The 16322-nt window shown below is 37.6% G+C and overlaps 2 protein-coding genes across 2 annotated transcripts; both read left to right on the top strand.

Moving 5' to 3' along the window:
• LOC105866530 (olfactory receptor 10N1-like) lies at positions 1-967 on the top strand. Its single transcript, XM_012755900.3, has one exon. It carries the CDS (start codon positions 62-64, stop codon positions 965-967), a length of 906 nt encoding a protein of 301 aa, XP_012611354.3. The 5' UTR covers positions 1-61.
• A 9479-nt stretch (positions 968-10446) lies between these two features.
• On the top strand, positions 10447-12044 carry LOC105866529 (putative olfactory receptor 10D4). Its single transcript, XM_012755899.3, is given in 1 exon segment — positions 10447-12044. A coding segment is annotated over 1 exon segment (933 nt). The 5' UTR covers positions 10447-10463; the 3' UTR covers positions 11397-12044.
• The last annotated feature ends 4278 nt before the right edge of the window (positions 12045-16322 follow it).

Raw genomic sequence — 16322 nt, 5'->3', positions numbered from 1 at the left:
TCAGCCTCCACATTCATGTCTTCATGTCTTTTGTGAACACCCAGACCACCGTTCCACCAACATGAGGAACCACACATTGCTGAATGAGTTCATTCTACTGGGAATACCGCAGACAGAGGGTCTGGAGCCTGTGCTCTTTGTTATCTTCTCATTCATCTACCTCTTCATCCTGCTTGGAAATTCACTCATTCTTCTAGCCATCGTTTCTTCCTCCACCCTTCATAACCCCATGTATTTCTTCTTGGGACTCCTGTCTATTTTTGACATGTCGTTTCCATCTGTAACCTGTCCCAAGATGCTATTCTATCTCTCTGGCCAGAGCCGAATCATTTCTTTCAAAGGATGTGCTGCACAGCTCTTCTCCTATCATTTTCTGGGTTCTACCGAAGGCTGCCTCTATTCTGTGATGGCTTATGATTGCTTTGTTGCCATCTGTCACCCACTTAGGTACATGCTCATCATGAAACCTGGAGTCTGTGTGGGTTTGGTGATGGCAGCGGGGTTGGTGGGTTGTCTTCAGGCCACCACCTTGACCTTCTTTACCTTCCAGTTGTCCTACTGTGGCCCCAATCAGGTGGAATATTTCTTCTGTGACATACCTGCTGTTTTACCCCTGGCTTGCACTGACAGTGCCCTGGCACAGAGAGTGGGTTCCATAAATGTTGGCCTCCTGGCTTTCATGCTTCTGTTTAGTGTTTGTGTCTCCTATGCTCACATTGGGATTCTCATCTTGAGAATCCATTCAGCAGAAGGCAGGCAGAAAACGTTCTCCACCTGCAGTGCACACCTCACTGCAATCCTGTGTGCCTACGGACCAGTAATCGTCATCTATCTGCAGCCCACACCCAAGCCCTTGCTTGGTGCTGTGGTGCAAATATTAAATAATATTGACTCACCCATGCTGAACTCCTTAATATACTCTTTAAGGAACAAGGAAGTGAAAAGGTCCCTGAAGAAGGTATTCTAAAGTGTTGTACTTGCTGTTGGGGAATAAATTATGGATTTTATGATGGATATTATAATAGAAGCTTGTTGTCTTTTAAAATCATCCCCTATTTCCTCCTCTAAAATAAAAAAGTGCATATTAGAAAATGCTTCCTCTGAAAGCATATTTTGGTTGCCTAATAAGATTTCCTATGTTTGTGTTCCCCTGTAATCCCTGAGACCTTATAAATAACTCAAAGAATTAATAATATTCTTTGTGCCTTAATTCTGAGTAAGGAATCCAAGGAGCATAGGAAACAGCTGGAGACAGATTTCTTATTCCTATGGCAGACAGCCAATTTTGCTTAATTGAAGGTAGAAAGGATATTTGACAGTCCAAACGTACCCTTCAGTAGTTCCTCTCTGTGCCAAGTCAACATTCATTTCTTTTTTTTTCCATTTAGAATGTAATTTTCCTATATCTTGCCTATGAGCATTTTGGTTCTTTGGTCCTGTTAATAGGAGTGTTAGCTGCCATTTCCAGAGCATGATCTGTCTTTCAGGCATTGTGATGAACCTTTCTCACATATGATCTTATATAATCTTCATATCACCCTGGAAAGTGATATGAAAATTACACTCTACACTACTACATTTACTTCCTTTTTTTATTCTAAGTACAGAACTTTTATTTTTTTATTTATTTATTTTATTTTATTTTATTTTTTTCTTATAGCGTATTATGGGGGTACAAGTGTTAAGGTTACTTATATTGCCCATGCCCCGCTCCCCCCTCAAGTAAGAGCTTCAAGCATGTCCATCCCCTAGACCAATATCAAGTACTGAAATTGAAACAGCAATAAAAAAACCTTCCTAAAAAGAAAAGTCCTGGACCAGATGGTTTCACACCTGAATTTTACCACACCTACAAAGAAGAACTGGTGCCTATCCTGCAGAAATTATTCCACAACATCAAGAAGGATGGAATCCTCCCCAACACATTTTATGAAGCGAACATAACCCTGATACTTTCTACATTTTGTAGAAAAGAGCTTTGAGAATTACAGAATTCAAGTAAAGAATCCAAGGTGACATATTAAGTAGAAAATTGGACCTCAAACTCAGATCTAGTTAGCTCCAAATGCCCTGCTCCTAACCCCTGCACTTTGTGGCTGCCCTAAAAGACCCACCTGGCAATTTACTCAGCTTCATTATCTCTCTCCAGAGCTCATGATATAAAGAACTTGTTCAGTGAATAACTAGTAAAATAAGCATTATATAGACTATGTTTGTATGCAAGGGACCTTCCATATCCATGGGTTCCGCCTTTGTGAATTCGACCAACCATGGAACAAAAATATCCAGAAAATAAATTCCACAAAGTTCCAAAAAGCAAAACTTGAATTTGCCCCACATGCATACTACATTGAAGCCTCTTGAATGAAGTGATGTGTAAGCATTGTATTTGCATTATAAGAAATCTAGAGATTGTTTAAAGTATATGATAGGCCACACGTAGGTTATATGCAAATACTATACTATTTAAATAAGGACTTGAGCACCCTTGAATTTTGATATCCACAGGGGGCCTGGACCAATCCTCCAAGGATACTGAGGGATGGCTGTGTGGACTTTACTAGTGTTTTAATTTATTATGTTCCAGTACCCATTGTTCTCATCAGTAGTTGGTAGCACTAAGATATAGCAATAAGTGTTGTGCCTATATAACACATGTAGTTATGGTAAAGCCAACTGTGGCCAAACCCTTTGTAACTCCTACTGTGTTATGTTTTTTCTACTGCACCATGCTGCTAAAATCCCAAAGCACTCTTTAGTGTAAAGACAGCAGGAAAACCTTCCCATGCAGTGTTGCTGAAGATGGCCTAATTATGAAATTCAATCAACATGCTTATTTTGTTCTCTCATCAAGGTACATTTTCCAACTTGGCTTCTAACAAGACTGGAGTTGATAACTATTTCTCAATTTTCTCAGAATCCAAGGAGAAAGAAGAAGTACTATTTACCTGGGATCCCAAAGAGACACCAGCTCTTAATTTTCATGACATTTTAGTTATGTGTAGTTTTGTGTTCCATTTTTGCTTCCAGTTCTCACCCTATGTAAAACCATTAAGAGAAAACAATAAGTTAGAAATCTCTAATTTAAAAATAAGTTGCTTCCCTTACAAAAAGCACCAGACAAATAGGACAAAAGGAAGGTAAATCAAGCATAGTTAAATGACTTGAGGTGCTAAGTGAGAATTCTATGGTCCCTCTTAACTTGACTGGCAAAAGCCGAAGATCTCACAGAGTAGTATTCCTACGCTTTGGAGACGTCTATTCTAGATGATATGTTAGATCCAAACAACTGTAGTAATAACATTAGTTTGCCTTTCTATTAATACTGGATATTGGTGGGAGAACCTACATGCCATGATATCTGGTAAAGTCTGGATAGTATTTAGGGACAGATATTCACCATATAGATACTTACTTGTTCAATGGACTTCTCTTCCAGACAACGGACAGTTGCATAAGGGTAGGGACTATGTTTGTCCTATTTACTGTTTATCCACAGTACATAGCTCAGTGACATAGTAAACTTCCAGTGTAGGACTATTGAATAAATGAATGAATGCCACTTAGCCATTCAAATTATGATGTAATTGCATATTGATTAACATAGTGAAACATGAATGAAGTAATTAGGATACAGAATACCAACATGCCCCAATTTAAATATATCCTTATTTAAGTAAAATTGAAGATAAAGCCCTCCAAAAGTCCCTTCTCTTAGCCAACTTTGGCTTGAATTTATCCTTATCAGCTCTCTTTCTCTAACCCTTCTTTTTATTTTCCACAAGTGACTCTTTCTTTTCTATTTTTCATTAATCTTTCCCTCCTAGCTGCTCCAATTCTCCCAATATCAATACAATCAATACACTGATTCTATAAAATAAAGACCTATGGGATCTGACAGTCAAAGACAGAATTCCTATAGCAGTTGAAAGAACTAAAAAGATTGTGAATTCTTATCTTATTTTGTTCATCTCCATAGAAATGTGTCTGTATATAAACGGACAATTAAAATGGTGTATGTATCCAAATATTACAAATGAACAATATAATTCTGGGGAATTTTTTCCTATCTTAATTATACTTTTTGTGTTGCTTTTATTATTTTTGCAATGAGTTTATAACTTTTTTAAGAAAGCTATGTTCAAGAAGGGTAAATCTTGAATCTCAATATAGGATCTCAGTATGGGATCAAATGAGGCTGATTATCTAAAGCAGAAAGTTTTAAAAGGGAAAGAAATCCAGAGTAATTCCTTAGGAGAAAAAAACTAGACAATCATTTCTGAATCCCATGCTTTAGTATTTATTATGCTAGAATTTGTGAGGCATTAGAGATTATGCCTAAACTCATTTGTAAGAAAACATTCTAATCGCACAGAGTGGGGTTCCATTATTCTCATTCTCATTTGTCACCCTCCTCTGCTGGTCCTGATCTGTGTGTTCCCAGAAGACATTGTGTGGGGGCTTTTCCTGATAATTAGAATCCAAGTGTGCTACTTAATGCACATTCGGTACAGAGACTTAAAATGCAAAAAAGGAATTTCTGTTTTGATATCATCACATGGAGATAAAGTAGGGCCTCAATCTACACACATTCCTAGTAGTATTTCTTTGACCTACAGACTATATTTTCTCTTTTTTCCTGACCAAGTACCTCAAAATCCCATAGCCCATGATCCTCCTTATCTGTCTCCCTGAACGTGCGTTTGCTTCCCCCAGGTGCTCTCCCCACGGGAGCTAGGATTGCCTCTCCTATTCTCTCGCTCTCCTACAAAATACTGAAACACACTTCTGCTTAAAACTGCCGTAAAGTTTTAGAGCCTTCTAATATAGAGACCACAATCTTTAAAGTGACCAACAGAGCCCTGAGGCGTAGTTTGCTTTTCTGCCTCTCAAGCTTTATCTCAAGTTTTTTCCTATCTTTCCTCGGGTTCTTCAAATATTCTAGGATCCTTTCCAACAAAGTCTTTGCACAAACTATTACCCCACCTAAAAAGGTTTTTGGCCTCTATCTTTCCTACACTCTTGGTCTTCAGATTTCAGCTGGGATAACTTTTTTTTGTATCCCCGTCAGGGAAGTCCACCCCTACCTTGAAGAAACGTCACCCAGCCACACAAATCATGATGTAAATATGTACTCACTGACATGAAAGAGAAATATGAGTAGGACACAAATATTCTCCTATTATAACTTTTCAATCTGTTGAATTTCTCTTCCTAGCACTTACCACATTAACTAATTATAATTTGTAGGTATGATTATTTGATTAATGTCTCTATCTACTAGAGTAATCTACTGGGGCAGAGACCACAGCTAATTCCTATTCTTCAGGACAAGGCACTTTGGGCCCATCATGGTAGCTGCTAATAAGCGTTTGACCCCATAAATGTTTAATTGACTTCACTGAAACCTCTAATTCATTCACATGATCTTCTCTCTTCTTGGTACGTTTCTTGGCTTTACTTAGTTATTGAGTTCAGATTTCTTAATTTTATTAATTTTTTAATAAAATAAATTTTTTAAATTTTATTAATTTCATTAATAAAATTAGTTCCAAATTGCTCAAATCCTTCTCTCCATCATGTCTCCCTGCCCAGTCTTCAGTGAGCTCATCCGCCTGCTCCACTCATGCACGCACCCTGCTAGGCTTTTCCAGAGAAAAATCACAAGCCAGGCAGTTTTGCAACACTACAAATTCATTATCACCTCCCTCAAGCATCTGCTAGCAATTCTATTACTTTTCTTTCATGGTATTTCTCCCATTCCCTGTTGGAATGACTACTGACATGGCTTTAGAGCCTAAGACTTCCACTCAGCTCCTAGGTTCTGATTCACAAAGAATGAAAGCAGGAATCACCAGCAAGTGAGGTATGGAAAGACCAGCAAGATCTCCACATTCCCCATCACAGAGCTCTCTGGTATGGTGAGTGGAAATGTGGCTTAAACTGAACCCAATGGAGACTCTTCTTTCTTGGTTGAATTGGAGGCAACAGAACCTGTATGTACTGTAGTACAGGAGCTACTTGATTTACCCATCTGTCACAGGAGGGAAAGCTGACACAGGAGAGAGAGGGAGAGTAACTTTCTCCCCCTACTAGTTCTCCTTACTCCGTACCCTTCTCTGTCCCACACAGAGAGCCTAGATCAATACCCCTCCATCACCTAGTTTTTTGCATGATCCTTGTTACTGAGCACAGGGCTGTATGCATCGTAAGCCTTCGTGAATATGATAGCCTTTAATAAATTAAATTCCTAAAAAGTAAAGTGGTTTTTTTGCATGATAACTTCCTTAATAAACATTCATCTGATCTGTACCCCCATAATATGCCGAAATAAAAAAATAAATAAATAAAAATTAAAAATTAAAAAAAAACATTCATCTGGTGGAGAAAATAAAAATCCTGAGTACATGAATTTGCTGTGTAAAATAAAACACAAATTTAAGAAGTGATATTTCTTTGAAATCGGTATATTTATGAGATATCTGCACTCTCATGTGTACTGCAGCACTATTCACAATAGCCAAGACATGGAAACAACCTTGGTGCCCATCAGCGGATGAATAGATAAAGAAAATGTGGTATAAATACACAATGGAATACTATTCAGCCTTTAAAAAGAAAGAAAGACATCCTTTCTTTCTTTGTGACAACATAGATGAACCTGGAGGACACTATCAAATCAAATACACCAGGCACAGAAAGACAAATACCACATGGCCTCACTTGTATGTGGAATCTAAAACAGTTGAACTCATAGAAGAAAAAGAATAGAATGACAGTTACCAGGGATGGTGGGGAGATGTCGGTCAAAGGTATAAAATTTCAGTTAGACAGGAGGAGTAAGTTCAAGAGATCTACTGTACAACACAGTGACTATAGTTAACAATGTATTGAATACTTGAAAATGGCTGAGAGACTAGATTTTAAGTGTTCTCACAACAAAAAATAAGTATGTGAGGTAATACATATGTTAATTAGCATGATTTAGCCATTCCACAATGTATACCTATTTCAGAACATGTTGCACACCATAAAAGTGTACAATTTTTATTTGGCAGTTAAACTAAATAAATATAACTTCTTCATAATTTTATGAAATATAAATATAAATACTTGACATGCTCAAGACACAAATAGAATCTACATTTAGCACAAAGACCTAATCAAACATCGAACATTTGCTTTAAAATGTTGACAAAATACAACTTACAATTATATTTTTTTTACTTATGATAATTCTGGAACATCTCCACACTTTCTGTAGGAAAAGAAATATGAGCAAAACCGAGAATATATTTGAGTTATTTTTTTTAAAGTGTGCCCTATTGTGATCTTATCACTATTTATTTTGTAATAGCTATTGCCGCTGAGAACCTTGACCTTTTGAAAATGTAGAACATGAGTATTTTCACTCTGACCATCACATTAATTAAGCACATGCCACCTTAATTCTAAAACATTCTGGTTGACCATCTAAAATAGTCCATGACATCCGTCTTCCCCGAATAAATTTTTACCAGACCAAGGTAAATGTAATGGGATTTCACTTTCTATTTATAGGTTTATTTGTCATCTTTTTTGTTTGCACAAATTATTTTTTCAGGTCATGCTTGAAAACATTAGGATGGCAAAATTAACTTTTGTATCCTTTCATCATTAGTTAGATGTGCAACAAAATCCTTGTTTACTTTTTACGTAAAAATTCCAGATGTATTTAGAACAGTGTAACTACCTAAACATTCCCTAAACACTGAAACTACACAATTGGAAACTGTTAGATCTGAAGCTGAGAGGGAGACACACGAAGCCTCACGTGGAGCAAAATGCTGTTTATTTTGAACATCTGGGTGCAGATGGGTGGAGGCCAAAAGAGCATCCACCATGAGGGAGGGGAAAGCTTTGGGTTTTATAGAGGGTTTTTTTTTGGGGGGGTGTGATTGACACCTGCAGAGATAGGGGAGGGAGTAGTAGCTTCGTCCTTATCAGAGGGGATAGGAATGCCAGCGCTGCTGCTAGATTTACAACCTTTGGACTCTCTGGACTCCTGGGCTATTGTTTTACAAGCCTAAGTTTTCCATTAACTGCATTCTGTCCTATACATACTTTTTGGGTTTCCACTCTAAGTAAACCTAATAGAAACTTTATGGTCAAAAGTCCTAAAGAAAAGACCAACTCTCAATTCCTTCCAGAGTAAACATCATGATTTGGGGCAAGTTATTTGACTTTTTTGAACCTTACTTTCCTTTTCTGTAGAAAACTTCATCAGAGTTTTGAGTTTTAAATAAGACTGTAAAATATTATTTTTCTTCAAGATAGATTAGAAGTTTTTTAAGCAGAGGGACTATGTCTGACTTACCTCCTCCTGCCCCCAACTTTCTATCTCTCCTGGCAAATAATTAGTGCCTGACATATAAATGGCACTCAATATTTATTAAAATAAATGAAATTCATGTATGCATAAATAAGCAAATAAGTGAGTGCATCTGAGGAATTTGGTATTCTACTCCCCCAGTATTTGTTGAGTATTCAATGCATTTATCTTGGAAGCTTTAATAGATGCCAAGTAGTATAGGACAGATACTGCAAGTGATAGCTTAAAATTATTTTTGTCTTTTTAGCACATTTCTTCCCTCTTTCTCCTGGCAATAGTGTCTCCCCACTTCTCTACCCTTTGGAGAACTGCCCATCTCCATCCCACTGTATCCTGTCCCTGGTCACAGGGGTAGACATGTGAATCAGCCAAGGAAATCAGATTTGAATCTTGATCTGAGGCTGAAGCCTCTGATGGGGGCCCGGAGGCTGCTCCATAAATTCTTAACAGCCATGTCCCTGGGGCTGCCCCAGTCCCTGCCCTTCCTAGGCCTAGTTTTTCATGGTTTCTTTGATTCTCTGAGCTACCCCAGTTACTACTGCTTGCAATAAGTCAACCCTGTTGGCACTATGTAGTAATATAAGGTTTAATTTATTCATAAAAACAACACATACACATGAAAAAATCAGTAAATATAAAAATATCCCATAAATATGTGTGATGTATGTGTGAAATGAATTTTTTAAAAATTGTTATTCCACTGAAGTATTTTTACAAAGGAAATTATAATAATCAGATTCTCTCTCTCTCTCTCTCTCTCTCTCTCTCTCTCTCTCTCATTTATTTCTAAGGTCCAATTATACCAAGTATAGCAGTTAATCGCTCCCTTGCTCAATAGGTTCTTAACTTGGGGTAAGGAAGACCAAAGGAAGACCAAAACTTTTTAAAATCTCCTGTGTTTGGGAATTATTGCAGTTCCTGGAGTGAGACAGGAAATTACCATAAGGAAGCTAAAGCACATTTAAATTTGTGACATTCTATTTTAAAGTAACTGAGAAAACAAAGAATTCAGGATACCTACATGCAGACTGCAGGCTGATGGGAACTGAGGCACGGGAAGCTCCTTCCTGCTGCTGGGGAAGGAAGGGAACACGACACTAGCACCAGCCAGTTATGTTCCTTGCTTGCCAGGTAAGTGCTCAAATGTTGCCCTTCACTTTTATCTGGGCTCCCACTCCCTCCCTCCCCTCACAATCACCAGGAAAAAAATAGATAGTTTAGAGAGAAATCAATAGATGTAACTAAATAGAGACAGAGATAGGGTCTTAGGTACTAGAATACATATGTTGATCTCACTATAGAGATCTCACTGTATTGGAAAAGTTAAAAGAAGTAGAAAAATGTACCAGATTTTTTAAAAATATGAAACTTGGAATGGAGATTTTACTACTCCTACCTCTGTACCTTCCACTGCCACAAAATTGGGGAGTTGCTTAACTTGGGTCTGGTTAGACAATTACAGACTTTAGAGACTGCACTGAGGCTACTAGCTATTCGTGTATAGTAAGATATGGTGACTCCAAAGAATAAAGGCCTGGTAATTTTTGTTCATTAAGAGTTACCCAAGACCATTCTATTGGCTAGTTTCTCACTGTTGATCCTCAAATCCAAGGAGACAATGGGGGATGCTTTATATTTCATATGTGTGTTTCACATAATCATAAATGAATTCTTCAGAGTTGATGTCACCAACTTGTCTTAGATGAATATGAGAAATTTGGAAGAGACCTGGTTTGTTATACAGACATTAAGTATTTAGGTCCGTCCCTTTAGAATCACAAAGTAGCATTTGGAATCAATGCAATTTAACAGTGTATTCAAAGAATGGAAGATAGTAAACTAGTTGTGAGAGGCTTCTTGGTGAGATTATTAATGAGAGGTGTTTGCAATTAGAACCTGCACTGCAGAAAGATCCAGTGCAGGATGAAGCAGGCAGATCAAGACAATTCTCCCAGGAAGCACCACTCTGTAAATATTCAGATCTTTTGCTGTTTTCTCATTTCACTGATCTAAATACGGCTAATTTACATGCATAATAATTTAACCACACATTTCTTTTCACAGACACCCAAGAATTGATTCTTCCATAAAAATGAGAAATCTCACAGTGGTGACTGAGTTCCTGCTGGGAATCCCTGAGACAGAGGGCCTAGAGACGGCCCTTTCGTTCCTGTTCTCCTCGTTGTATTTATGCACACTCTTGGGAAATGTGCTCATCCTCACAACTATCATCTCCTCCTCTCGGCTTCACGTGCCCATGTATTTTTTCTTAGGAAACCTCTCCATCTTTGATCTGGGTTTCTCTTCGACAACTGCTCCTAAGATGCTCTTCTACCTTTCGGGGAACAGCCACACCATCTCGTACGCAGGCTGCGTGTCCCAGCTCTTCTTCTACCATTTCCTGGGCTGTACTGAGTGTTTCCTCTATACGGTGATGGCCTGCGACCGCTTTGTTGCCATATGTTTTCCTTTGAGATACACGGTCATCATGAACCACAGGGTGTGCTCCATCTTGGCCACAGGGACCTGGATGGGTGGCTGTGTCCACGCCATTGTCCTAACCTCCCTCACCTTCCAGTTACCCTACTGTGGCTCGAATAAGGTGGGCTATTACTTCTGTGATATCCCTGCAGTGTTACCTCTGGCCTGTGAGGACACGTCTTTAGTGCAGAGGGTAAGTTTAACAAATGTTGGTCTTTCGTCCCTCGTTTGCTTGTTTCTCGTCCTTGTTTCCTACACTTGCATTGGGATCTCCATATCAAAAATTCACTCAGCAGAGGGCAGGCAATGAGCCTTCTCCACCTGCAGTGCTCACATCACTGCAGTTCTTTGTGCTTATGGGCCAGTGATCATCATCTACCTACAACCCAATCCCAGTCCCTTGCTTGGTGCTATAGTTCAGACATTGAATAATCTTGTAACCCCAACGTTGAACCCACTGATCTACAACCTGAGGAATAAGGATGTAAAATCAGCCCTGAGGAATGTGTTTCCCAGGAGAAACTTCTCACTGCAAAATAAATGAGAAAATTTAAATCTTTGCTGGAAAAAGTTTGATTCTCCATTTCCTAAGAAAAATTATTATCTGCAGCTTCCAAGACATATTGAAATGGAATGTACCTCAAACCAATCTACCACTTAACATTGCTGTTTTAAAATATGTCTGTTTTCATATGTCCCCAAGGCTTTAGAATGAAAATCATTCTTATGGTCACTTGGCAGACAATGCACTGACTCTTACGCTGTGTGGATTCTCTTCCAACATCTCTAGCCCCTCTACCACACCCCCCCCCAAAATTTTTCTTAGCTCTTTAAAGTTTGAAAGAGTTAGGAGAATACAGTTTCTTTCTCATATCTGAATGAAAAGTGCATTCATCTATATTTAGAAGGAAATGAGAATGAAAGAAAAACAATCAAGAAACCCTACCTTTTACTACAGAACATAATCTCCAATTTTCTTCTAATCAATAACAAAGCTCAAAGTGATTTAAGTAATGTTCAAGGTAAGATATTTATAGCATGTAGTCTTGTGTGATTTTAAGAGTTTGCTGGTATACAGATTCCTTTGGTGTCTAGATATTCCCCTGCATTATTAGACCCCTGAAAGACTATAACAAAAAAGATTAGGGAAAAAAAGGAATGTTGATTTATGTCTGTCTCTATCATAGAAAGCCCATGTTAAAATTTTCATTTAAATTCAGGTAACAATAATAAATTTGCTTCCTTATGGACAAATATATGTTTCCTCCTTTCTCATAATAAGATCTATATAACATCTATGCATCTTATTTTGCTTCCTCTAATCTCTGCATTTCATAATGCTGAGGGAAATAAATAGGTAAATTTTATTTATAGAAATGATGTTAAATTTTATAATGAACATATTCTCATTGCTTTTTTCTGATTTTATTTTTCTTTATTTTTATATTTTACCTGCCAGTTATGTATGACTTTTTTTGTAAGCTACATTAAGTCCTTTTGGGAAAGAAATACAGGATAAATAATACATAGAAAGAAAGAAAGAACAAAAGAGAGGGAGGAAAGGGTGAAGGCAGGGAAAGACTGAAAGAGAGGGAGGGAGAGAGGGAAGGAGGAAGGAAGGGAGGGAGGGATGAAGGAAGGGAGGGACGAAGGAAGGAAGGAAGGAAGGAAGGAAGGAAGGAAGGAAGGAAGGAAGGAAGGAAGGAAGGAAGGAAGGAAGGAAGGAAGGAAGGAAGGAAGGAAAAGAAAAATGTTAGCTATATTTTAGAAGTAAAACAGCACTCTATAATGGAATAATTATTATTACTTCCCTTCTCTTACCTTCAATTCTTGTCTATCAACACGAGTGATTGAACATCAGTTCTCCAGGTGGAAACTATAAGCCATCATCCTGAGCATGCAGTGAACTATTAGAACATATTAACTGGGCTCCAGTGACAGTACATTCCAGTGACCAGCACTTTGTTATATAAGAATCTCTACTGTGAGATGCTGTAAATGTACTTCAGAAGCAACCAGCTAGTCACTCTACTAGAAATAAAATAGACACTAATCCAATTTCTAAAAAACTTAGTGACACTGAAGTTCCTTTCAGATAAGTAACAATTGGATTGGAATATTAAACATGTCAATCTTAAAGGATAAAATGTAATATTAATAATAGCTTAATTTTCACTTAGCTCTTTAACATAAACATCAAAAAATGTCATAACTATCCATAACTATAGAAAGGTTGTTATAATTTTATATGTTCTGTTAACTGGGAAACACAACAATCACTCCACCCTTGAACGCCCATGTTTCCTTTCCCGCTCTTCCCTTTTTGGCAGGCAAATGCTGAAACTGTATTTCATAATCTCCATTCTTCCATTCTTTGAACATGCAAATATGCACATGTACGCATGTGCACGTGTACACACTGTTGTTTTAATTATTTTACCACTTGTCAGAAACAGATGGCAATACTACAAAATAATAACACTTGTAAAGTTACAATGGTTTAGAAAATCTCTTTGAATTTTTCACAGCAATTTTCCTCTAATGTGTATTAAAATGTAATTCCATCTAGTCCTTTCTTTCTCCTCTCTCCCAATTGCTTCACTTTTCACCCAAAGGTCCTGTTTACAGGCTAAGAGTATTCCTAATTAATAATGATTTGGGGGGAAAGAGGAGCACTTTGCAATTCTGTAAATATCCTATTTCTCATAAAATTTTTACCTGCTAGTTTTAGCATCCATGAGTGATTCTTGTCTGAATCTATTATTATGATAATTGCCAAATAATGATTTTCCAATTGAACCATTCTCACTACACTAATTGGTTTTCTACCATATGGACGGTCTTTCCCTTTCCCCCTATATATTTATAACAAAATGACACTCTATAAAAAACTGAATAAAGCATATGATACCTATCTCATTGCTTTGTCAGCTGAAATCATGGGCTAAAATGATCACATTAGGACATTATCTCTCATTAAGGGAGGAATGTCCCTTTATAGGAGAGGAGATATAAAATATATCAAAGGAAGATGCTTCCATGGGACTAAATGACTTTTAAGTTCCCACCCGACTCTGAAATACTAATTCTGTGATTTCATATGGCTGTCTCATAACTGTAGACCCACTTATATGGTTGGAGAAATCAGAGTTTGGATAGAGGAAGGAAAGGGAAATGGGAGATTATAATGGAACAAAAAGAAATATTTGTTTCTTAGCATGAAATCTTTGCTCAGTTAGCTAACAAAAAAAAAAAATCCTCTTTCACTCACTTGTCAGCTAGTTGTATAACAGAGGGAGTGGCCTGGAAAAGGTAGAATGTTTTCTGAGTTGTCACTTTAAACACCCCCCCAACATTCGTTCTTTAGAGAAATTAAAACCTGCGTCCCTGTCCAAGGCCAGTAATTGGAGGGGCAGAGGAGTGTCCTTTGTTCTTTGCACCACAGGAGATGGCTCAAAGAAATTGTCTAGGCAGAGGTCATAAGGTTCTTTTCACCATAGCCCAAAGCTGAAAACTCCCTTTAAAAGCTCTGTATTACTGCTTATAAGGAGGATGTTGGTACTTTAAGACAAGAGTCTACCATCCTCCTCAGTTGCTGGCAAATTAATAAACTTCTCTTTTCTTCTCCTCAAACCACTTGTCTTCCTTCATTCATTTTGCAGCGGGGACAAATACCAAATTTTTAGTAACTGTTGCAAATATTAGATATGAAATACTAGGCAAGTACATCAGTCAAACAAGTAACAAGATTTATTTGTTTTAAGAATATAGGAGAGAAGTGGCACAGTCAGAATATGTTATAGAGAGATTGGAAACATTTTTCAAGACTAAAGATGCAAGTTCCCTGGACTTAAATCTCACAGTTGAACACAAGGCTGTTCATGATAATATAGAAATGAATAAATTTACATCAGAGCCTCTGGAAACATTGTAAACTCCTCTCAGACTGTGCATTAGAATATAAAACTCAACAATTCCTATACATATTATAAAAAGAAAATCAAAGTCTCAGGTCCACCACCTCATCTCCTTACGCAAAAGAGAAGGTAAAAGCCTCGGGCACCTGTGAAGAACAGGTCCCACAGATCATTCATTAAGGGAATTTCTTGCTAACCTTCCATAAGTAGGGACATGCAAATTATACCTATGCCTAGCACCTAAAACTAAAGCTTGTTCAATTCTATATTAATAATGAATCACAAGTTTATCTTACAGGTAACAGAACAGGAGGTAAGACAGAATCAGACATTCTTTCGCCTGCCCATGGACATCTATGTAATTGATGCTTCCTTCACTCCCTTATTTTATGTCAAATGTGGATTTCTTAGACCTCACAGGAATGTAACCACTTCCTCATCAACTGCACCACTTCAATCCCCACCCCACCCTACCCTCCACCCCACTTTTTCTTCTTTCCTTACACCGTTAAAGTGCTAAAGTTTCCAACCTCTCCTTCAGAAAAACAGCCACAGCTTGCCTGCAGTTAGTGTTTTTCCCAGGAGCATCCACAAAATCTTGGCTTAATAAACCTTCATTGATTGAGATTTTTGTCTCAGTCATTTATTTAGCTCAGTGATATGTGCTACCAACTATTTCACCCCAGGGGTGATATACCTCATCAATCTCAGCACAATATTATAGGATAGAACACAATCTATACAACAACCAATGCTGTATTGGAATTTCATATTTTCTTTCTTTCTTTCTTTTTAATTTCAGAGCATTATGGGGGCACAAACGTTTTGGTTACATGAATTGCCTTTGCACTGCCTGACAAGCATGCCCATCCCCAGACAGCATGCACTGCCTCTGTTAGGTATGGATTTATCCATCCCCTCCTCTCTCTCCCACTTATCTGACACCCTATGAATATGACTTCCCATATGTACACATTAGTGTTGATCAATTAGTACCAATTTAATGGTGAGTACATGTGTTATTTGTTTTTCCATTCTTGCGTTACTTCACTTAGAATAATGGGCTCCAGCCCCATCCAGGATAATACAATAGGTAGTTCATTATTTTTTTTTGTCCAAATAGTACTCTATGGAATACATATACCACATTTTATTAATTCATTTGTGTATTGATGGGCACTTGGGTTGTTTCCACATCTTTGCAGTTGTGAATTGTGCTGCTATAAATGTTTGAGAGTAGATGTCTTTTTTATAGAATGTCTTTTTTTCCTTTGAATAGATGCCCAGTAATGGGATTGCTGGATCAAACAGCAGTTCTATTTTTAGTTCTTTGAGGTATCTTCATACTACTTTACATAGAAGTTGTACTAGTTTGCAGTCCCACAAGCAATATATGAGTATTCCTATCTCTCCACCTCCATGTCAATATTTGTTGTGTTAGAACTTTTAGATGATAGAACTCTACAGAGAGAACTACACAACACTGGGGAAGGAAACAACAGAGGATGGCAAATCAGATGGAAAATCATATCATGCTCATGGATTGGCAGAAT

Source organism: Microcebus murinus, chromosome 4, assembly GCF_040939455.1.
Source record: "Microcebus murinus isolate Inina chromosome 4, M.murinus_Inina_mat1.0, whole genome shotgun sequence".
NCBI lineage: Eukaryota > Metazoa > Chordata > Mammalia > Primates > Cheirogaleidae > Microcebus > Microcebus murinus.
The sequence above is the reverse complement of the archived record's forward strand: the minus strand, read 5'-3'. Positions and strand labels throughout refer to the sequence as shown.